This window comes from Schistocerca serialis, chromosome 1 (assembly GCF_023864345.2).
Source record: "Schistocerca serialis cubense isolate TAMUIC-IGC-003099 chromosome 1, iqSchSeri2.2, whole genome shotgun sequence".
In the NCBI taxonomy this organism is placed as follows: domain Eukaryota; kingdom Metazoa; phylum Arthropoda; class Insecta; order Orthoptera; family Acrididae; genus Schistocerca; species Schistocerca serialis.
The window spans coordinates 1,112,907,797-1,112,933,040 of NC_064638.1; the positions used below are offsets into that span (position 1 = coordinate 1,112,907,797).

At 41.0% G+C, this 25,244-nt stretch overlaps 1 protein-coding gene across 1 annotated transcript in view; it reads right to left on the reverse strand.

Annotated features, from left to right (window-relative positions):
* Nucleotides 1-25,244, reverse strand: part of LOC126459342 (acid sphingomyelinase-like phosphodiesterase 3a) — a 586,475-nt gene that overhangs the window by 311,378 nt on the left and 249,853 nt on the right. The window contains exon 2 of the mRNA XM_050095854.1: nucleotides 12,884-12,953. Coding sequence (XP_049951811.1) covers nucleotides 12,884-12,947 — 64 coding nt within the window. The 5' untranslated portion in view covers nucleotides 12,948-12,953. The remainder of the gene's footprint in view (nucleotides 1-12,883; nucleotides 12,954-25,244) is intronic.

Sequence of the window (25,244 nt, forward strand, 5' to 3'; positions counted from 1 at the left end):
CCAGTCCATTAGAAGCGAAGAAACAAATGAGTTAGTCTGGTAAAAATCTTACAGTTTTAAACATGGTTGTGAACCAACAACAGTACAAGAATACGATCTGTGTATTATGTAGGACAAACAGGACGAACATTTGCTGTTAGATATAAAGAACACCTCTTAGGGAAAAAGGTACAAATATATATATATAGCTCATCCCTTGCTGGTTATTTAGTAATTACATGCCTAAAGAATTTCTTTACATCAGTGTCCTACACACAGAAAGAAAGGGTTCAGAATTAATATCCTTGAAGAATTAGAAATCTTCAAACATCTTTCTCTTAACGATGGTTTCATTCTGAATGAACAAATGCAGTTGCATGATAAAAATTTCTTCAGTGGTATAAAGTCCAAAAACTGTCTCCTTGTTCTTCTCAGAGCAGACTATAAAATATCGTCTTCCTCTTTCGTTTTTATTTTCAGACAAGATGCGTACAAAGATGAACAGTTACACTTTTTAGAACGTTTTTGTAACCAAGCAGTTGATTTACTTTAGAGTGTCAACAGATGGCACGGCTTAACTAGTGTACACGTTGTGGCAACTTCGGCCTGTAATCCTCTTAGTCTGACGTCACCTCCAGCGCCTGTTTCCTCTTACAGCCCTTAGTGGCGTATAGTGTGCTGGGTCATGTATGATTTTACTGACAGTTACCAATTTTATGTCATTTACCATATCTGTATTGCTGTATGGTTTAAATATTATCTTCATACGAAATATTTTATATGCTGAGAGCATTCCGCACTTAAATCTGCCCCATTCTTACTACATGTGAGTCTGGTGTATTCATAAATATACTTGACTTGCAGAAATTCTTCGTTACAGCCATACTTATGAAACAATGGCTAAATCGAGCCAGTGCTAACTGTATTTGGAAATACATTCACCTTTCTGATCTATTGTCCGTCTACTGCGTTTGTGTCTCACGTAACTCAGCATATCATTATAGTTGATTCACAACAGGATACCCTTCCCTATGGACAAATTTGAAGACTTAGGTTTCTGATATGCCTTCTAACAAGAATTATAAACGCCTTTACTGACATTCTAAATACATGAAGTCGCAACAAAATATTTTCCCACAAACTCCCATTTATCCGTGTTTGTCTGTAACTTCGAAAAGTTATTACAAGCGACAAAATAGCCCTCTTTCACGCGAGGACACTCGATGTCACAGAACTAATTTGAATCTGCACTTAAAAGGGAACTGTAATGTAATTACACTTGCGTACATGTCAACGCAACTAATAAATGAATCGCAAATAATTGCAGTAGTGCACTGAACAACCCATACTGGCAGCAGAAATTTTTATCCTTCTAAAGCCCTCCCCTCCACTTCTAAGCTCTATAACCCCCATCCCTTCCATTTCATATCTAGCAATACAGCCCTGAGGTACTTCATTTTAGCAAAATCACCCTTCATGTACAAAGCGTGTCTTGCAAATGGGTCTCAAACCACTTGCCATGCTCATATTCATCTCTGGAAAATTTAGTTTTGTAATAAAAGCAGGAAACATGGAGCCTTTTTTATGATTTTTTTTATTTACTGTCTTTACAAGTGAAAATTGTTAAACGGTAAGGAATTCGTTATTATTTATTATTAAAAATTCTCTACATCTGCATCATTTTTTAAATCAACGCAGCGTCGCTTTTCATGTCTCTGACAGTTCCCTTTGTTGTTTGTTTGTGTGACGACACAAAATAATAAAAACTTCTACATCACAACGCAGAAGTCTAAATAGCACTGTGCTGTTGAACTCTCTGATCCTTCGGTAAATGAGGACGTCGTTGCAAAGGTGCGGTAATACACTCTTACACACACGCCTGCACACACACCCAACACACACACACACACACACACACACACACACACACACACACACAGACACACACTCACACACACATACACACACACATAAAACGACGCACCACGAAGGAATTATCCGAATGGGTCGGAAGTCTGTAGATGCTATGTACACTCACATACACAAAGAAACAAATAGTTACAGTTTCATAAAAACTGGATGATTTATTCAAGAAAGAGATTCACAAATTCAGCAACTCAGTAACATGTTGCCGCACCCCTGGCCATTATGGAAGCAGTTATTCGGCTTGGGATTGATTGACAGAGTTGTTGGAAGTCCTCCTGAGTGATATTGTGCCAAAGACTGTCCAACTGGAACGTTAGATCGTCAAAACCTGGAGCTTGTTGGAAGGCTCTGCCCATAATGCTCAAACAGTTTTAGCTGGGTAAAGATCCGGCGACCTTGCTGGCCAAGGTAGGGTTTGCCAAGCACTAAGCAAGCACTAGAAACTCTCGCCTTGTGCGGGTGGACATTATCTTGCTGAAATGGTAGCCCAGGATGGCTTGCCATGAAGGGCAAGGAAAGCGGGCGTATAATATCTTTGACATACCGCTACACTGTAAGGACGCACGGATGGCAACCAAAGGGGTTCTGATATGAAATAAAATGGAACTCTGGACCATCGCTCTTGGTATGGCAAGCGACCGTCTGTCTGATTATCCACCGCTGTCCATGGCGTCTTCAGGCACGAATTAGCTGCTTATCGGGGCTCTGTTAGAAGCGGCGCTCGTCACTGAAGGTAATTCCGTTCCACTCAATGAGATTCCAGGCCGAAAGTGCCTGACGCTATCGCAATCGGGCTTATTGATGTACTGAGGTCAACGATGGTGCAAGGAGTGCTGTGAACGTAGTTCCTTGTCTGTGAACCGCCTATTAGTGGTCCTTGTGTTCACTGAAGCACCAGTTGCACTTCGGATCAATGATAATGATGAATCCGGGTCTCTGAGTGCCTCTCTGACGACTGCTCTGTCGTCGAGTTCTGTCGTCTCCCCAGATCAACCGCTTCCTGCTTGTGGCTGTGTTCGTCCGTGATTCCACCATTGCTGCCAACATCGTCTAGTAGTCACATCGCTCCTATTGAAATGCCGAGTAATTCGCCGAGTACTCCCACCGGCTTCTTTGAGCCCAACTACACGTCCTGTGTCAAACGCTGACATCTGCGTATATTTTTCCTGCGCTTGTCTGCGAGGTATACTGTGCAACTGAGTACACGCAATGAAATTCGCGAAGACTTTATGCCCTGGTATCGACATGTCCCCCTATTTACATTCTTTCCACCTATCTTAATATTTACCATAAATATTTAGTTATGTAACCATCAGATTCCATAAATGTCCAATGGATCGGCCTCATTTATAAATATACCATCAAACCAAAAACTTGAACCCCCTATCAGCTTGAAACTATAAGTACATCAACTAACAGCACAAACTGTACATCTATCTGCATATTTTAAAGCATTAACCAAATTATTAACGCAAACTTTAATTAATTATTACATATAACAGATAAAATCTTAAGAATCCCCTGCTTTGCAACGTTTGCTCTCATCCAATTACTCCTTCCACTGTCTCTCTCTTTTTCTCTTTCTCGCCCTCCGCCTCCAGTCTTTTATTCCCATCTCTGAATCCCAAACAAAATTGTTATTTATGTGTGATTTTACCGCGGTTGCCAGTATAACTACTGCACTTAAAGTCTGCAACATGTTTACTGTTTATGTAAACGATTTTGAAATTTAAGCTACATAAACTTGACAGAATCGGATTTGTATACCACGCGAAATATTTATTTCAACGCACGTATTCAGCACCTCAAGCAAAAGATCTCTACATTCCTTTGAATCTAATTCTGAAATAATAATGTTATCATGTATATTCTTTGTATTTTGTGACAGTGTTTCTCTTTTGCTATTTGATCCGTGCATCAAATAATTTCTAGATGCCATCTTTGCTTACAAAATATGACAGTTTATATGTGATGTGTTACGACAGTGAAAGGAACCTGTGACACAGGAGGTGGTAGATTTACGTTCTGTTTCTAGTGAAAAATGAACCCAAAATCATCTTCTCAAATAGTGTTTTGTTTCTACAGTATACAGTTTCAGTACCCCCAAAATTGTAACACAACACACACATATGTCACACTAACAAATGTAAACCGACTTCATCATGGAGCTCTAAAATTTCGAAACGCGCCGTGGAGATAGACAGTGACGGGTAACAGTAAACTCTTTGTTTCATTCGATATCAATAAGAATTACGGTACAAACTAACCAAAAATATTCGTATATAAAGCACGAGAATTTGTTAAAGCCAAATTCTCAAAGGGTTTTCTTTTTACAAACACGCACTCTTGCTTTGCAGCTATCCTGATTATTGCGACTAGCATTCGTAGGAAACTGATATGAACGGAGGATTAGCGGCGGTTTCCAGTCATAACTAACATTAATTGCAACTGAATGGGAGACAATTATCCAGTGCAGACGGTGTTTTTCCCTTTTCAGGGTGGTTATGAGCAGGTGCTGCATGATTCGCATTGAACGTCAGGGAGCCATGATGCTCCACGAGTGCTCAACCCACAACCAAAGGAAGTTGATCTTAGTGGGAGAGAACAAGCGTACGTCCCATTCAGTTGCTCACAAAATAAGCTCAGGCTCCTCTGGCGTCAGGAACACACAAATACCTTCACGCCCCCGGTGTATAATTGATTTGATGAATAACATCAAAAGCATAATGAAGCGGTTTCGTTGATGAAGCTGTTGTGTGTAGGGAAGCCACACCGACAGAAAATTGTAGCGTAATGTTAGTAGAACAGAGGATGATCCTAGCTAGCCTGGTGTAGTTTCGGCAGCTATCCTTCAACACGCATAAATAGGCTGAAAGAGTCAATTTTAATCGATTACAGTAAAACAAGAGCACACAACACTGATCCTCGAAATACGCATTTTTTTTTCTCAATAGAGCTGTAAAATTACAGAATCCGCTGGTAAACATCTCATATCATTACACAAGTCTTTCTTGGCATCGCCGCACAGTTTAGCACTAGCGCTTTTGTTTGCGAGATAAGTATGTGACCAAGGTGAGAATTTCTTTTGTTCCATTTAAATACAATCCAAGCAGCGATTTGATGTATGTTGGACTGGTTGACTAGTCAGCATTTGGAATTTTTCTTGTATTTGATGTCTGAAATCGTGTTCGTAAGGTTTGAATCGCTTAGACATACGCGCACAGTATCGGCAGAGAAGCTGCGCTGCAAGGAGACTCGTTAGAGGTGATCTTTGGTCTGGGATTTGCGCACCAGATTTATCTGTTGATAGCGAGGAGAGGAGATGAAACAGACAGTCGAGCATTGGTGTTAGATGTGAACAGTCGAGTTTTGATTGAGTAGCAGTAAGCAGCAAGCTATGGAGGTTTGTGAATTATATTACGGATTAATGGACTATTCGTTGTGGAGGCTAAATGAATCGAGTTTTACATTGATACGATTATACTCTTTGTGATGACTGGATTGCGCGTAATAATTAAGTTTGCTTTATTCGCAGCACCAGTTTGACAATGCAGCATTCTTGGCTCGTCAGATCAGGAGCCTTTTTGACTTTATATTCTTTTTGTTAGAATTTATCAATCATTGTGAGAGAAATGGATTTAAGAAGTAGATTTTGGCATTATGTTTAAGGGAAGATTCCACATGTGAAGTTTAATTTTTATAATTCTTGAATTATTACGCGATTTAAAAAATCTTTACTATTATTGATGTTTCATGAACTGTTATCAAGTCAAATGATATGAGATTGCTGTTGGAATCATTTAACCTAGAATCATTGCCCACATTCGAAGAGCAAATTAATTTTCAATTTATTAAAATCCATTATCCAAAATTATGAACCGAGAATGATATCAATGCCTTTAGAGAGTACATTGCACCTTTTCTTATCTCAGTAGTTAGCTTTTGCATCTAAGTTATTAGAAATCATATTATGTCCTTAATTAAGTTTCAACCAACTTTAGTTATAAAGTAATCAGTTTTTCGTCAAATTTCATGGTCAGATTTTCCGATAACAGTAAGTTTCAGACAGGCCATGATTTTCCTAAAATTCTCGCACTTAGAATTCTCTATGAATTTTCACAGTTGAATTTTGTCACCATTGTTAGCGTTACATAAGTTACCAGCTTTAAAATCCGGTGCGCACACCATTCAAAACTGGGAGCCCAATGGTTACCATCTAACAGACAATTTAATCTTAAGAACACAACTGACATAAAATAAATCCAAACAGATAACTTTAAAGGTGGGAGAAGGAAAAGACAATACAGGAATACCACCACTTGCGAGTGACAGTTAAGACGTTTCCCAGTTAAAAAGACGTGAAATGTATATTTTCCTTTGTACATTTTTCTTCAACAAATCGAAAGCAATGACCTCCAGCGAAAACATAAACCCTTACAAATTTTAAGTAAACTAAATTTCCTATAAAACCCTTTGTTTATTTTTTCTGTAGGACTAACAGTTCGTGCGTAGTGAGCGAAAACGTATGAAAATCTCGGAAGTGGTTTTCGAACTCCAGGATCAGAACTGCTGTTTTCATAAAACGACATCGGTAGGGGCAGCTCAATTGGCGTTTTACTCTATGAATGCCACAACCATTATTTGTTATTTTATGATTTTAAGAGCTTGTATATTACCTTAAGGAGATTAAAAGGTAATCTATCATTACGCCTGGAGGTTTGGGGGACTACTATTGTACGAAAATGAAACATCTACAACCATCTTTATGGTGTCATTTCTCCAACCAGGAACTGTTATCTCAAAGCTGCTTTCTGGGCAACCCTCGCACAAACTGAAAGCGCACGCAGACACACACACACACACACACACACGCACACACACACACACACACACACACACACACACACACATGCGGTAAACTGATCTAAAACATAAAACATTGCAAAAAATTAAAAAAATGTAAAAAATGAATAGACAAATTTGTGGCTGCCGATGACGCAAAGCATAGAATGAACCAACAAAACCGCCACATTTCAATTTCTCCTATCTACTACTGTGCACTCACACTCTTCCCATCGTACTCTAAAGAAAAGATGCATTATTTTATTTAACACATTTTGTGTATTTCACGTACTACAGTCATTCTATTGCAATTTTAAACTGCTAGCAGCTCTCATTTACTTCAGAATAGGCCCCTCTGTTAGTTGCTTGAACTATATTTCACTGATAGGAGTACGTCATAGTCCTTTCTAACGAGTGGTCCCTCACGCTGCCACAGTGATCCTTACGACAAATATGCATGGCAGTAAGTACAAAATCTCTTCTTCGTGGCCAAGTAGAGGAAGCTCTGGATCTTGTTTCGGGATTTGCGTGTTGAAGCTATAATGGTCGCTCAATCGTTGATATTCCTATATTCGCACTATGTCACTCACATATAAGAAGCTTGTTAGCACTTCATGTGGAAAATTTGGTTGACACCATGAAGTTGTTCTGTAGTAGTTTCTCCTGCTGCTGGCTGGTTCACTGCTGTATCTTGATGTTAATGTTGGCTCTATATGTATTCGTCTAGAGGTAAAAACATGAGGTCCCGTGTTGTTGATGTGCTTGTTGATAAATAATGAACGACAGCATAAGTGAAATTCAACTATTTATTGGCATGGTAGCCATCTTAACTCCGCTGACCACCCAAAGACGTTGACACAGTACAGAGTAACACTTCTTTTACAACAACTTTGCATTGTTTTTCCACATAAGACAATAACATACACACTTTACAAAAGTTCTATCAAGACTGAGCTGATGAGGCTTCTTGCTGCTTGTATTTATAACCTCGTCAAAGAACTACTACGAAGAGATGTGGTTTATAAATCAGGCATCCATCTGTTATCGTAATTTGTGCAAAAAAGTTATTAATTTACATGGAGTGACATAATTTAATAGGTCATTAAAATGACAGACAGATTTGTCAATTTGTCAGAACAATTCTCTGTTGCAAAGAGGCCGTGTTTCAAAAGCATATCTATTGACTTCACTTCTCTCATTTGGATACATAAGTAAATAACGTGAATTATTAAAAATTACAGTGTTTATCGTTTAAAATAGACGTGTTTCGAAAATAGTCCTCCCACCGATGAACCATGGACCTTGCCGTTTGTGGGGAGGCTTGCGTGCCTCAGCGATACAGATGGCCGTACCGTAGGTGCAACCACAACGGAGGGGTATCTGTTAAGAGGCCAGACAAACGTGTAGTTCCTGAAGAGGGGCAGCAGCCTTTTCAGTAGTTGCAGGGGCAACAGTCTGGATGATTGACTGATCTGCCCCTGTAACAATAACCAAAACCGCCTTGCTGTGCTGGTACTGCGAACGACTGAAAGCAAGGGGAAACTACAGCCGTAATTTTTCCCGAGGGCATGCAGCTTTACTGTATGGTTAAATGATGATGGCGTCCTCTTGGGTAAAATATTACGGAGGTAAAATAGTCCCCCATTCGGATCTTCGGGCGGGGACTACTCAAGAGGACGTCGTTATCACGAGAAGGAAAACTGGTGTTCTACGGATCGGAGCGTGGAATGTCAGGTCCCTTAAACGAGCAGCTAGGTTAGAAAATGTAAAAAGGGAAATTGATAGGTTAAAGTTAGACACAGTGGGAATTAGTGAAGTTCGGTGGCAGGAGGAACAAGACTTCTGGTCAGATGAATACAGGGTTATAAATACAAAATCAAATAAGGGAAATGCAGGAGTAGGTTTCATAATGAATAAAAAATAGGAATGCGGGTAAGCTACTACAAACAGCATAGTGAACGCATTATTGTGGCCAAGATAGACACGAAGCCCACGCCTACTACAGTAGTACAAGTTTACATGCCAACTAGCTCTGCAGATGATGGAGAAATTGAGGAAATGTGTGATGAGATAAAAGAAATTATTCAGGTAGTGAAGGGGGACGAAAATTTAATAGTCATGGGTGACTGGAATTCGAGAGTAGGAAAAGGGAGAGAAGGAAACATAGCAGGTGAATATGGATTGTGGGTACGAAATGAAAGAGGGAGCCGTCTGGTAGAAATTTGCACAGAGCATAACATAATCAAAGCTAACACTTGGTTTAAGAATCATAAAAGAAGGTTGTATACATGGAAGAATCCCGGAGATACTAAAAGGTATCAGATAGATTATATAATGGTAAAACAGTGATTTAGGAACCAGGTTTTAAATTGTAAGACATTTCCAGGGGCAGATGTGGACTCTGACCACAATCTAATGGTTATGAACTGTAGATTAAAACTGAAGAAACTGTAAAAAGGTGGGAATTTAAGGAGATGGGACCTGGATAAACTGAAAGAACCAGAGGTTGTACAGAGTTTCAGGGAGAGCGTAAGGGAACAATTGACAGCAATGGGGGAAAGAGGTACAGTAGAAGAAGAATGGGTAGCTCTGAGGGATGAAGTAGTTAAGGCAACAGAGGATCAAGTAGGTAAAAAGACGAGGGCTAGTATAACTCCTTGGGAAACAGAAGAAATATTAAATTTAGCTGATGAAAGGAGAAAATATAAAAATGCAGTAAATGAAGCAGGCAAGAAGGAATACAAACGTCTCAAAAATGAGATCGACAGAAAGTGCAAAATGGCTAAGCAGGGATGGCTAGAGGTCAAAAGTAACGATGTAGAGGCTTATATCACAAGGGGTAAGATAGATACTGCCTACAGGAAAATTAGACAGACCTTTGGAGAAAAGAGAACCACTTGCATGAATATCAGGAGCTCAGATGGGAACGCAGTTCTAACCAAAGAAGGGTAAGCTGAAAGGTGGAAGGAGTATATAGAGGGTCTATACAAGGGCGATGTACTTGAGGACAATATTATGGATATGGAAAAGAATGTAGATGATGATGATTTGGGAGATACGATACTGCGCGAAAAGTTTGACAGAGCACTGAAAGACCTAAGTCGAAACAAGGCACCGGTAGTAGACAACATTCCATTAGAATTACTGACAGCCATGGGAGAGCCAGTCCTGACAAAACTCTACCATCTGGTGAGCAAGATGTATGAGACAGGCGCAATACCCTCAGACTTCAAGAAGAATATAATAATTTCAATCCCAAAGAAAACAGGTGTTGACAGATGTGAAAATTACCGATCAGTTTAATAGGTCACGGTTGCAAAATACTAACGCGAATTCTTTACAGACAAATGGAAAAACTGGTAGAAGCTGACCTCGGGGAAGATCAGTTTGGATTCCGTAGAAATGTTGGAACACGTGAGGCAATACTGACCTTACGACTTATCTTAGAAGAAAGATTAAGGAAAGGCAAACCTACGTTTCTAGCATTTGTAGAGAAAGCTTTTGACAATGTTGACTGGAATACTCTCTTTCAAATTCTAAAGGTGGCAAGGGTAAAATACAAGGAGCGAAAGGCTATTTACAATTTGTACAGAAACCAGATGGCAGTTATAAGAGTCGAGGGGCATGAAAGGGAAGCAGTGGTTGGGAAGGGAGTGAGACAGGGTTGTAGCCTCTCCCCAATGTTATTAAATGTGTATATTGAGGAAGCAGTAAAGGAAACAAAATAAAAATTCAGAGTAGGTATTAAAATCCATGGAGAAGAAATAAAAACTTTGAGGTTCGCCGATGACATTGTAATTCTGTCAGAGACAGCAAAGGACTTGGAAGAGCAGTTTAACGGAATGGACAGTGTCTTGAGAGGAGGATATAAGATGAACACAAACAAAAGCAAAACGAGGATAATGGAATGTAGTCGAATTAAGTCGGGTGATGCTGAGGGAATTAGATTAGGAAATGAGACACTTAAAGTAGTAAAGGAGTTTTCCTATTTTGGGAGCAAAATAACTGATGATGGTCGAAGTAAGGAGGATATAAAATGTAGACTGGTAATGGCAAGGAAAGTGTTTCTGAAGAAGAGAAATTTGTTAACATCGAGTATAGATTTAAGTGTCAGGAAGTCGTTTCTGAAGGTATTTGTATGTATTGTAGCCATGTATGGAACTGAAACATGGACGGTAAATAGTTTGGACAAAGAGAGAATAGAAGCTTTCGAAATGTGGTGCTACAGAAGAATGCTGAAGATTAGATAGGTAGATCACATAACTAATGAGGAGGTATTGAATAGAATTGGGGAGAAGAGGAGTTTGTGGCACAACTTGACAAAAAAAGGGACCAGTTGGTAGGACATGTTCTGAGGCATCAAGGTATCACAAATTTAGCATTGGAGGGAATCGTCAAGTGTAAAAATCGTAGTGGGAGGCCAAGAGATGAATACACTAGGCAGATTCAGAAGGATGTAGGTTGCAGTAAGTACTGGGAGATGAAGAAACTTGCATAGGATAGGGTAGCATGGAGAGCTGCATCAAACCAGTCTCCGGACTGAAGACCACAACAACAACACGTAGTTGGTGAGTGAAAACAGTCCTAGTGAATAAATAGGCTTCACTGGGTAATTTTTATTTAAGGAGATCCAAAATTCGTAAGTTGACCAATACCATTCGTATTTCATATTAATAATTTCAGTTGAATATAGTGTTTCTACATAATGACATCTGCTGTATCAGTGTTCAAGTGATGTTAACTTTTGTGTGGGTCAGTTATTAATTATATTTTAATGGGCCGACTTTTTATGTAGACATGTTATGCAATCATTGCTACCATACACAATTACTCTTCTATTATCATAATCGCTAGTTCAACTGGTTGAATTAGGAGGGTATCGCATACTTCTTTATAAGAAAGCCTTTAATAGGTTCCATTACAAAGCTCACTGACTCAAAAATCTCAGTCATCTCATTCCTTGGTCCATTGGGTGTCAGCTGTGAGCCACAAGCACCATTCATTGCTTCAACAGATGTTTGTTTCCCTCACTCCTCCCTGCCTATGTATTCGACTACTTTGCCTTTTTGCTATAAGTAGTGAAAAGTATCTTGAATGCGCTGGAATGCTGGATACAAGTACGGGTATTGGGCTATTGATAACCTTGCTCGATCACGTTTCCTCTGATCCAGTGCCTTCAGTAGCACAAGGTGCTCTGCGTCAATTGAACTCCTTCGAAATACTAATCCTCGAACCTTCATGAGAGAACGTTTATCCCTGCTTCGATGAGCCTGTGGATATAAATCTTCAAACTTTTATTACATCGTAAAATATGGTTTAGATACGAGAATTATCGGATTCCAGTAACCTTACATACGCCCAGGGCCTTTACCGTATTCACGGAGAAGACCAGCTCCAGACTTCCATACTTGATACAGCCTAAGCTTATCGCACTCTGTAAAGTGGGTTTCCTGGAGGGATACACCTAATGACTTTTCCTTTGATAACAATCTAAGCTCTTCTTCGTTCGTGAGTCTTGTATCCGATTGTGTTCACTGATCGTTAAGCCATTTTTCGACCATTTTGACGGCTGTGTGTGAGGAGGGTGGCAGAGGTGTTGCAGGCCCGTTTCTGAGTCGAAATATTCTTTGAAAATGGGAATAGTTACCCCAAAATATAATGCCAAAAGACGTAAGCGAATGAAAATAAGTCAAGTAGACTTATTTGTGAGTCGAACGATCACTTACTTCAGATACCATTCGAATAGTAAAAATGGCATCATTAAATCTTTGAACAAGATCCTGAACGTGGGTTTTCCACGACAGTTTACTGTCTACCTGAACACCAAGAAACATGAACTGTTCAGTTTCACTAATCACATGCCCATTCTGTGATATTAAAACGTCGGGTTTTGTTCAATTGTGCGTTAGAAACTGTAAAAACCGAGTCTCACCGTGATGTAGCGTTAGTTTATTTTCTACAAGCCATGAACTTATGTCATAAGCTGCACTAATTGAAAAATCCTTTACCTCCAAGCTAGTGTCATCAGCAAACAGAAATATTTTAGAATTACCTGTAATTCTACAGGGCATGTCATTTATATAAATAAGGACCAGAGTCTGAACTACCGTTACAGCGAGCTTGCGTAGACACTCACCTATCTTGGCGTGAGAAGCCGGGCAGAGCAGCACCAGTAATAGGGCTGCGCCCGCCACCAACATCGCTGCCTGCAACAGACAACTCGCGTCAGATAACCACCTCTGTGGGACACACTATCAGCGCAAAATGGCACTCAGGAACACTGAAAAATAGCGCACCAAGAGGAGAGCATCAGACTGAAATCATATTTATTAGACATAATTATAGAGATGAGAGATTCACTTTAACTAAAAATCCAGACAAGTAAACAGACATATTGAGGACAAGTTGTAACGCCGAATATGCATACCATCATATTTCCATGTATAGTACTATAAATGTTTCCCCTATTTAGTTACCTGAAGATATGAAATTTCTGTGCCTTTATATATTGTAATTGCTTCATATATGTATTTATGTCGATGTATAATGGGTTCCTTTTGTAAATATTATTTGTATTTTTACGCTGGGTCTTTCCTAGGGAAAACTATGCTATCGAACGACTACATCGATAGGTCGTGTGGAGAACCAAAGTGTTTAGGATCTTTGGTAGTGTTAAATCTGCCGCATGGAGCGCGGGCAGGGAGAGTCTGGCTGGAGTAAGGCGGTGGAGCAGGTGTGTTGTGTGACGCTGCCGCGAGTTGCCGCGCTTTCGGGGTTTGGCAGCATGTAATTGCGCTCGACTTGCTATGATAGTTTCTGACACGGTATCGCGGAAGGGGAGCATTAGCTGACGCACATCAAGAGCCCGTTTCGCCTGGTGACAGTGTCGAGAAGAAGGCGACCCAACATCCAGCTTCTACAACAGCGACGGCCGGCAATGAGTGACTGTCGCCGCCTCCTCGACCGACGACTTCAAACCTTCAATCAACCAACAAGGAAGACTGGGAGCGTGTAAAGTTTTAGACTGTATGGCAGACCTCAGCTTTTAAAATTGTTTCATTTGCCTGACAAAATTACAGTAACTTAGCATGGACATTTTTTGCTCATAGACCCAATAGCATGACCAAGCAGGGTCTCTTCCTTTTCCGAAATGAACTCGAGTGTCGTTGAAATTCAAACGCCAGCATTAAAGTAATATCATTCCATTTCACTGCTTTAATTTCAAAATTCAGTTAAGGTATTCATAGCTGACTACAATATTTAGATTACACAAGCACAAATTAAGAGTGCGAGTTTTGTTACCATATTTTAGCTTACCTGTGACTGCAGCTCAGCTTGGTACGTACTAAATTTTACTATTGTTAATTGTTCAGAATCATTTAATTCAAGTTCAAAGTTAAATCTCTTATTTCTAAATTGCGTAGATTCAAGTAGCTTTTGAAATGATTGTTGAGGTAGCTGAAAACTAACCTTATTTTACTGAATTTCGTAGTGCTTCAGAAACAAAGCTCACTATTAATTCCACTCACTAAATTAACTTTCAATTTTCCGGTTTTATTCATTCTTTTGCTAAATTAAGTCAGAGTGCAGCGAAATTTATTACTTATGACAAATATTCAGTTTTCACACAACGCGTGTCAACCTTCAGTTACCAAGCTTTTAGTGCTAATTATATGTGTATTAATGTTTCATTTTCAGTTATTATAGTAGTTGTCCAGAGGACTGGCGACCGTAATTTTCCCCATATCTCAGATATCTAATTAACGCCAAGTAATTGTAAACGCAACGGCCGCACATTTACTTTCTTTGTTAATTTTACCCTTTCCTCAAAATTAATTTACACCAATTTCATTTGCAATTTTCCTTCCACTTAGATGTAACCCTTTCCTCCCTCTTTACCGACAGACTAACTTCGGTGACGATTGCTTTTCCCAAATTTCCAATAGGTGCACGCGGTTTAATTTTTCACTGTCATTAAGGTCGATAAGTGATGGGGAGGTTACATAGTATACAACATCAACAACGCGTTGGTTCTCGTTTTGCTGCAATAGATGCAGTAAGACGATCTGGTATCAAGTTCATTCAACATCTGATGTAGTTTTGAGACACTTGATCCACAAATCTTGAACAGCCGCCTCCGAATCATTCATAGAGTGACACAGCAGCATCTGGCATTTCGCATCTGGCGTTTCAGCTGGTTCCACACATGTGCTGTAGGAACGAGTATGGAGAGCAGGCCAGCCATGGCAGAGTCGGAGCATGTAGAAAGTCTGGAGTAACTTGAGCTGTCTGTGCATTATCTTGCTGGAAGAATACCTGTCTGTGGGGACCATGCAGGTAATGTCCGGTTTGAGGAACGTCATCAGCATAACGCTTCAAGGTGCCATGCACCACAATTGGGGGGGGGGGGGGGGCACTCCTCCCCACTCATCCCCCCAGACCAGTACGACGGCTGTGCAGGCAGAGTGGCACGCGACAGGGTGAGCGGAATTGTAAAATTCAGCAGACTACCTCGACAACAGCATGCGTCTCCAAAATTAATCGGAATTCATCACTGAACACCGCGTTCTGACAGCCTGTGCCAGTCCACGTCGCTCTGGCTTGGCACTATTGTAGACAGAGTTTTCGATGTGTCATGTTAACAGAAATACACGACAAGAGCGCCTGCACTGCGAATTCGCATTCGCATGGCTGTTGGAAATGGTTTGTGGAGCAACTGGCACCCGTACATCTGCTTGAGTCACTGTCGGATCCCTGATTGCTTGCCGCTCGATTCTTCGATCCTCTCGCCTCGTCGTCTTCCTAATCGCTCCACACGCGGAACGTCGCACGTGGGTGTACCATCTCGTGTCGATATCGACAGAACACTGCGAATGATCGATCTGGCTAGCCACACAGCATGTTGACCAGACTGCGGTTTTCGTGACAATGCTTAGGCCGTTCTCAAACCTGCATAGCTGCGACACATGTAACGCATCTACCTACCATTCTGCTCTTTAAAGCCCTTCTTGAGTTGGGATGCTACTGTCAAGTCCATGACGTCCACTATGCTTCACTTAAATAGCGTCCACTGACCGACTGCAGCGCCACTGCAGGGTCTCTGGGCATGTGCATTGGCACCAAACTTGGACCATTTGAGTACAGGAACTCACTATAGTTATTTGCAAAGTTTCGATATCAGACGCTGGTAAGGTCCCATGAGGTGAGCCACCTACGCAAGATCTTCAGCAACAAAGTCTATAACGTCCATCAAATAAATACAGAGATTTCAAGCAAGACTCACAACAAGCCCACTGACGAGGAGCAGGAAAAGCAACTTGTTTTCTTTTCGTTCTGTGGCGCAGTGTCAGGCAAGATAAGCAGCCATCTGAAAAGTTACAGTATTAAATCGACCTTCAGGCCTGAGCCGTGGTAATAATTGCTGTTTTGTAGAGCTCTCCGCAGCGCGTAGTATGAAGCAGTCGCCCTCCGTTTCTGACGGTGGCGCTGCTGTGGCAGTCGCAGCTTTGGTGTCTCCCTCTGGTGGGAAAGGGGAAAGGTTGTCTGTTCACGTGCAATTCAGAGCGCTATGAGCTCGCCAGTGAGTGAGTCTGGGTCAGTCATTCGTCCCCAGCTTGCAAGTATGTCTCTCGTCCGCATTTCTGAGGCAGTTAGTGTCTGTCTAACGTCCGGAGTGCTAGTATGTCTTTCGTTCAGATCAACCTTTAGGCCGGCAAAATGAGAGTCTTTCCACTCCGCCAGTAAGAGAACTCAGCGAGTGGTCGCCCGTCGGGGCTTACTTCCTGCATCTGAGCCTGCGCGTAGGCCGCCAGTCTGCTCGAGTTTGCTCAGCAATGGTCATTGGCGGTTGGATCGATCGGTTGGTCGGTCGCGCACTCGGACACAAGATGACTTGTCCGTCTTGAGCGTCGGCGCATGTGAGTCCAGTGGGCCGCGCCGTGTAGCGAGGGGCAGTAGCTTCGCGGTCGACACGAGAGCAGCAGGAGTCAACCCACGACATCGGTCTGGCCGGTGTGAGCTGCAACCGTGTGAGACGGGTGATGGGGGCGCCTTCCTGCGTCCGTTGAAGCGGCTGGCAGCGAACGGTTCGGGAGAGCGATCTGGGAGTGCTTCGCCAGGTCTTCTCCAGAAATCGCAGTCTATTAGAAGTTAAGTGATTGGTGATATGTTGTGTGATTTACTCTTGTTAAATTCTACTGGTTTTCTTGGTCAGTCTCTCGTCCCCAGTTTGCTCGTCTGTCTCTCGTCCGCATTTGTTGGGCAGTTAGTGTCTGTCTGTTGTTCGGAGCTGCCTCTGTCATGTTTGTCGGATTTGGTGTGTTAACGCATTTATTGCTTGGAGTGTAACGGCCTAATTCCTGAAATATGTTTTGATCTTCCCTATCATCTTGAGAGGCAGTATCTGTGTACTGTAGAGCATCTTAACTTGTTTGGCCAACCTTGTAGAATTTTATAGAAGATTGCATTTCATGGGCTTTTATTTAAATGATCATTTTAGTATATAAAGTTGCCATCATTTCACCGTAAGACTTTTCTTAGAAGTTAAAATCAAGTTGCACCTTCGGTGGCAAAGTTAACTCCTATGGGGGTGGATAGCTTGTGTGCGTGTGTAAATTGCTAAAACCTTTAGTTGAAAGTAATCTTGTGTGTTGCAGATTGCACCAGTGTAGTCTTAGAGAGGCTGTTGTGAGCGGTCGTAACTACGGCCGTGTCAAAAGGGAGCGGTAAGGTTCTCTACCCAAAAGCTCATACAGTCAAACTTGTTTCTTTCTGACTCTGAATAAATTGTAACTTGATATTTAGAGGGTGCTTTCTCATAATAATTTTAAATCCGTTTCTTTTAAAAAATGCTTTTGGGCACTATTAGAGTGAATAAAATTCCCATTTGTTAAAAGGAATTTGGTTATGATTTTATCAGTTACTCCCTGGCAACTACTTCTGTGATTACATAGTGTGATTAAAACTATTAATGTTCTTGATGAATCGCTAGTAAATAAAAAAAATTCTTAAGAATATTCTTTGAAAATAAAACACGGTTCAAGGCCTGCGACAAAAATCCGTCAATTACTGATAGCAGTTAAACACGCAGCAGGTCTCAGATCACCTGGGGTCTACAAGATACCTTGCGAGTGTGGCCATTCTTCCGTCAGAAAGCAGTACGCACTGTGGAAGAATGCAGGAAGGGACATGAGAGGTTTCATCGCCTACGCTACACTGAGAAATCTGTTTTAACTGAGCTTGCTTTGGAATACAGACACTGGATGAAATCCGACGAAACATCCGTCTTGACTCGCACAGAGGGCTTCTGTGGTTGTGTAATTAAAGAGGCCATTGAAATAAAATCATCGATAACACTCTAGAGATGGCGGCCTGCTGCTCTGCACGGTGTACCATCCGGCGATCCCACGGTTGGAGCGGTTGCTTCAGACAACGAGTCAATATATGCCCGTACATGGCGATGCCAAGGGCACCAGTGACGTCAGAGCCGTAACTGGTGTATGTAAGAAGGGTACCAGTAGCCCACTGGCAGACGTATCACTTGACAACGTCCAAGGAGTGCTAGGTCAAAAGCTGGTGTAGCTTTAATTACTTGACGCGACTGGGAACCCGAGAACATTTTATACAGCAAACAAATGTGTTTGTGTGGCCTTTATCCGCAGCAAGTACATACATATTGGTTTTACAAATTCAAACGCCATTTTCTTGATGAAGTGTACATTTTTTTCAGTTAAAGACGAGATTCTTCTTTCACATTATTGGATTTAACAGTTATTCGTTTTTCCGGCCAAAATCTGCGTTTCTCTCATCTGATGAAGTGATCCTGCGACATCTGAACTATTGTCAGATTACAGGTAATGGAGATTTCGGTTAGTATAAGAGGTAACCACTAAATCCCTGAATATAGCTTAACGTAAAAGTGAAACGCGTGTGGAACTTACATAAATATAAATTACAGCAATAACAGTGAGTTTGAATTTATAAAACGAATACGTACAAGAAGCTGTTCGCTGAAACCAATCCGGATAGAGGCGCGCGCTAAAACGCTGCTCTGGGGGTTTGTGGGGACGAGCAGGCCTCGATCGAATCCTCCCTGCGCTGGCAGGCTGGTACGTGAGACCCGCCTCTGTTATAGGATTCGCAAACATTTCGAAAACATTCCTATACTCTCACATAATTAAAGTAGGCGCACATGGTGGGGGTAGATAGTTTCCTTTCTGGTGGGGGCGGGGATGATAGAAAGGGCATCGGCCGACCCTATACCACTATTATTGAAAAACCCGAATTAACACGTCGAACTCTCGAAGATACGGGACAAAGACCAGGAAAAAGGGAAAGGTTGTTTGTAGAAGGCCGGCCGGTGAGGCCGAGCAGTTCTAGACGCTTGAGTTTGGAACCGCGCGACCACTACGGTCGCAGGTTCGAATCCTGACTCGGGCATGGATGTGTGTGATGTCCTTATGTTAGTTAGGTTTAAGTAGTTCTAAGTTCTAGGGGACTGATGACCTCAGATGTTAAGTCCCATAGTGCTCAGAGCCATTTGAACCATTTGTTTGTAGAAATTGGTCAGCAGTTACCAGGTGTTACTACTACACCAATTTATATTGCGGTCAGTGTAAATTGTTGGCTATCGTTACTGCAACAGACTGTTCTATATTCTATGATTGAAGAGCACATTTAATGAGCGACTAATTTTCATTAGTGGATTAGTGCTCTCAAACATAACCGGTCCCTATAACATCGTTTGGTAACCAGTAGACTGACTGCATCGTGACTGTGATTAGCATCTCACTTCTTTAGAGCAGAAACGGGTAAAGGTGGAGCTGTCACGTTTATAACGAATTTCTATATATGTAACAAACTGACTGTCTGTTACATAAACCTTGCTGCTTCTTAGATTTCTGCTATTTGTCAATATTTCTTTATTAAGAAGACGAACAAACATTTAACTATGAAAGGTAGAAACTTCTTCTGCTGGATTACATTTACAGCTTCTTTAAATCTTTATTTTTTTCCTAGTATTTTTAATGAAAGTTAGGGTTTGGAACAAATATAAAAGTTTATCAAAGTCAAATTAATTGTTGTTTACTATTCTATTCCAGCATTAGACTTTCAGTAACTGAGAACTCACAACCTAGAACCATAATTATAAATTATAAATTGTTACACTTTTCTTCAAATACTATAACATTTTTGAGTGGTACCCCTTTGTGTTGGCCTCCTTTCATTGTTGTCAGGAATGATGGTTTGTAGTTCTACATTGATTAGAGAATTACTGTAGTTATTTTCGGAACCTACAACAAATAAGAAAGAAGTATTTCATGGTTTAGAAAATGAGAAAACATAAGAAAATATAGTAAACGAGAATTTGATGGAACTCGTCTTGCATAAAGTCAGTATGATGAGCTGAATCAACTCTACCGTCATTCTCACTGGCATTCTTAACAAAATGTTCCTCCAATTAAGGCCCTAAGAAAACCTGAAGCCACGTCTTTCATTTCTTTACGTACCGGTAATGAACGAACAGCCACCGCTACAACCGGCTGTTTGAGGAACTACATGTCCTTCGCAACACAATGAAGATTGACACGCGATCGACAGTCTACCGAAATTTTCGCTTCCTGTCAATTAAAGGGAGTGGCAGTCAAAGCGTTAAAAAATCGCTACTAACGAATCTTTCTTAAAACAGCACCCGGAAGCATGAGCATTAGAATTATAATTTCATAAGATAACTGAGAAACTACGAATTTTTTAAAAAGAAGTTTATGCTGTTGAACTGAACTGAATGCAAATTTTCTTAATAAGTCTTACGTCAGGGAGTAACATTATTGTCCAATATAACAGATAATGCAAAATTGATTTAAATCAATGAAATCTTTATAAACAGTTACTAAACAAATATGACACATATTCCGAAGCCATTGGTCTCTGAAACCATGACTTGCAGTTTCATGCGTTCATTGTTAAATGCGGTAGGAACTATGAAATCTGATTTCTGTAGGGTAATCACTAAGATAAATGTTATTAGTTTAGGAAATTATTCATAAACATGAATGGGCAATTGAACGCATTTATTAACACATTCCTGGTATTCGAAAACTGTTTCCTCAAAAGCTTACACCCAAATCTACAAAAAGACATGGGTTACTCCACGAATACAGATATTTTATGCGACGAAACGGTAATTGCATGCTTGTCAGCCATATCTCTGATATTAACGCTACAGATCACTACAGGCTTCATCGTAAAATATTAATACAGTAATACATTCATCGTAGCAGATGGATTATGAGAAAAATATAAACACATAAACCAACAAGAGAATGACAGTATCAAAAAAGTGAAGCTGAGAAATGATAGATCCAGAAATGAGGAAGAGTAAGTATCTTTCAGATTCAATGTTACATTCGTAGAATATATGCGTAGTGTTACTAAGTTTGATCATGCATATTACAGCTTTTACTAGGAAGATGAGGTTGTCAGGCTCATTAAATACTACCATGGAATACCTCTGATCAGCCATTATAAATAGCTTCAGTAACATGAATCTAACATTCATGATGCCAGATCAAGTAAAAAATAATTCTTATGACAAGTAAGATACCAACAACGAGCATTGTTCGGGAATTTATCATGTTCTTATCACTGTGGCATATCCAGTTTTGCTGAAATATGAAGTTAAGCTACCATTTAAGAAAAGAGACAAAGAACCAGCTTCAGAATTCAATCGCATTCCTATTATAATGAGAAGTCTCAAAAAATTAAAGGAAAGTTAATATACAAGCTGCTTCCTCACTACAAAGTCACAGTTGAGATTTGGAGATTTGTAAAGCTCTTCGACATGAAGAAGGATACTTATTTGGAAGGCATAACTCTCTCTCCGTTCGAACAGGTCTTGAAGGCCCAACGGACCGACCGAACGCCGTGTCATCCTCAGCCCATAGGCGTCACCGATTGGGCATGTGGTCAGCACACCGTTCTCCCGGTCGTTATCAGTTTTTGTTCAAACAATGGTTCAAATGGCTCTGAGCACTATGGGACTTAACATCGAAGATCATCAGTCACCTAGAACTTAGAACTACTTAAACCTAAGTAACCTAAGGACATGACACATATCCATGCCCAAGGCAGGATTCGAACCTGAGACCGTAGCGGTCGCGCGGTTCCAGACTGAAGCGCCTAGAACCGATCGGCCACAGCGGCCGGCGTCAGTTTTCGTGACCGGAGCCGCTACTTCCCAGTCAATGAGTTCCTCACTTACCCTCATAAGGGCAGAGTGCATCCCGCTTGCCAAGAGTGCGTGGCAGATCCCGATGCTGCTAACCAAGCACGACATGGCATAACTTCGGTAATCTACCGGGAGCCGGTAATACTAATGCGGCAAGGCCTTTGGCAGAGTGCATAAGGCGCGCAGAAATGAAAAGCAGACTGCAGTTACATCTAAGGAAAATTTAACAACAACACTATAAAAACAATTCATGTAGAACAGTGCTACCATACATAATTGCCATTGATACTGTTACACCGATCCCAGCGCGTACAGGTACGAAGGGAGTAGTTGGCTTCGGTGTGAAGACACCTGGATTGCTGATGGACCCAGTTACCGGTGCTTGGCACTTGCGTGTCACAGGTGTAAACCTCTGACCTTTCAGAGATTGTTTTAAGGTGCCGAAGATACGCGATTCACATGGGGAGATATCGGGGCGGTGGGAGGATGTTCCAGGACCTCTCATCAAAATTTTTAAAGGAGTCGAGGGTTTTCTTGGCCGCACATCTCGCCTCATAACGCTGCAACCCCCGGAATACTGTGCACCGTGTGAGACACTGATCGCCGTACACCTGTCGCATCTTGCGACAAATTTGTGAAGCATGCTCCCCTTCTGAGCGAAGAAATTGGATAACCGCAAGTTGTGCTGATCTTCAGGAGTCCATCATGCAACGAACTGCAGAAACATCTCTCCAGAACTGAGGAAACTGCTACGAAGCCGTTAACTCTGTTCGTGCAACTGGGAATACTACACACCTTCTTTCAGTAAACATATTGACCCACTGGGATTATATAAAAGGCCGCTATAGCAGAGGCCGCCTTTTCCATTGGTCATACCTTGTAGTCGATTCATCCGACTACAAATTGCATGTCTCTGGTGTACTCTGTTTTCCGTGGCTCTCCACTGCGAAGCTCAAAACGCATTTTAAGTAAATTCAACTATTGTGGTAGCTTAGGAACTACGATAAAGTTCAAATCATATCTATTTAGCAGAAAAAAGTGTTAATAGGACAGAGTTTGTATTAACGTATTAATTATCATCCGAGTGGAAAAAAGTTACAGCTGGTGTCCCAGAAGATTTCACCTTGGAACGCTTTTGCTTGTATACAGTGTGTAAATTTTAAGTTGACTAACTAGAATAACTCGAAAAATAAGCTACACACGAAAAAATGTGTAGAATCCAAAGTTGATTATTTTCGAGGGTACATCTGCTGGTGCTGAAATTAGCCCGCCACCCCTGCCCTCATAGGCTGGGTTTTTTGAGAGAGAGGAAATAGAGTTTTACAAATGTTGACCCAAATACTGTATTAAATTTCTCCGCAGATACGGATAGGTTTTGTTTGTTCCGTGGTCATGAGGCCACAGAACTTTTAATTATCAAACAAATCATCTGACTAGCTAAATAACGAACCAAACATCCTACTTAATAACGAGTGAACTCATTTTTCATTTATCCGTAACCATTTTCCACGGAAAATTGAGAATACGGATTTTTTTTAATCAAAACAAATGTTTAAGACAAAATGTACGTAGGGTTTTATGTAGAATCTGATTCTGCAATAACAAATGGAGGTTCTCATTTGAAATTATAAAGTAGCCTCCCACCCTAGCCCCAGGCTGCTGGGGTGGTGGGCTAATTTTAGCTCCAGCAGATGTATCCCTCTAAAATAATCAACTTTGGATCCTACACATTTTTTTTTGTGTGAAGCTTATTTTTCGAGTTATTCTGGTTTGTGAACTTAAAATTTACACCCTGTGTATGAAAGACATTACATCACTCATATTATCAGATGCAAAGTTTGTTATGTATGCAGGTAATATAAACACTGTTGTAGTTGATAAATATAATTTTTAGATAGAGATGTTAATGAGAAAGAGTTACTAGACAATTTTTCATTACATAAATTAGAAAACTATTTGGTTCACTTTGCTTATTTTGATTGTATAAAGTCATTTCTATTTTTTCCTAGCTTTCATCACGTCTAGTACGGGGCCCTCCTTTCCATGATCTGGAAAATTTCATTCGATTAACAAACGTCGGGGTAACCTGGAGGGGAGTTGTGTGCGTCCTCTGTCTGTAAATCGTGTTAAACTGTTCTGTCCGTTACCGCATTTCAACTGTTTGCGTATGTCGTACTCTCTGAGATGCCATTACGGGCCCATCTCAGGTTTTCCCTAAACGAGCGAGGGAAACCATCCAAAAACCACATTCAGATTGGCACTCTACCTCCACACTGTCCACAATCCGTTGCGTATAAGCGATGCGCCTCTGTCTCAGTGCCCTCTCTCACGAAGTAGCACGCTGTGGATTACGCCGTGCGAGCAGGCCGTTTATGAAGACGTAAGGGATAGCATTTCGAGGGAACTCATCTAGCCCAGCTAAGGCTTTGCCGTACATAAGCGTGTAATCCGAATTACTGCTGGTGTGAAATGAAGCACCTGCTGCAAAGGTCAGCTCAAGGAACTATAGGATTACACACTACTACTGGCGAGTATTATTCAGCCCAGAGAGTTTGAGTTAAAAATACACTTTTCTCGATGATCAACCACTGCAGTGCACTAGTGGTTGTGTGGTAGACTAGCTCTTGGTCTCTTGCAGTTATAGTTCGTGCAGAGTAAGGTAGCCGATGCGCATTGGCCGATTTTCGTCTAAAGCGCTGGGCGAGATTATTCGTTTGTTCGGTAGGGGAGGCCGACAAGTGTTACGTCGGTCGGCGATGACAAAAGCGAGGTGCACGCCCAGCATCTTTCTCAAACGATTTTACAGGAACTGTTCGGTAAAAAAAAATCATTTTTGTGTTACTTATAGCTTTATGTCTCAGGTTCATGACATATGCCCATCATTTCTTTGATGGTCATAGTTATTGTGGTAATTAAATGGAAGTAACACATTGCGCGAAATTCGTAAACGTTTGCAATAAAAAATTGGGGGTCGCTATGACTTTGCGTTTGGTGCAAATTACGTAATATGTTGCTGAGTATGAAATTTAGCTAACATGTCGATGGAGTTTGATGGAGTTCTCTATCTGTTACCAACTTTGAGAAAATTATCTGATGTAGAACACTCATTTCCGATCGCACCGCGCTGGCGATGAATCCAAAATGAAATAGCCACAACATTCTTCATATTCCGTAAACAGTCTGAGACACCGAAATCAGATTTTGGCAAACGATAGCACACCAGGAAGGGAGTATTTTACCATGCAGTTATCATGCAAAACTTCATTTCTAC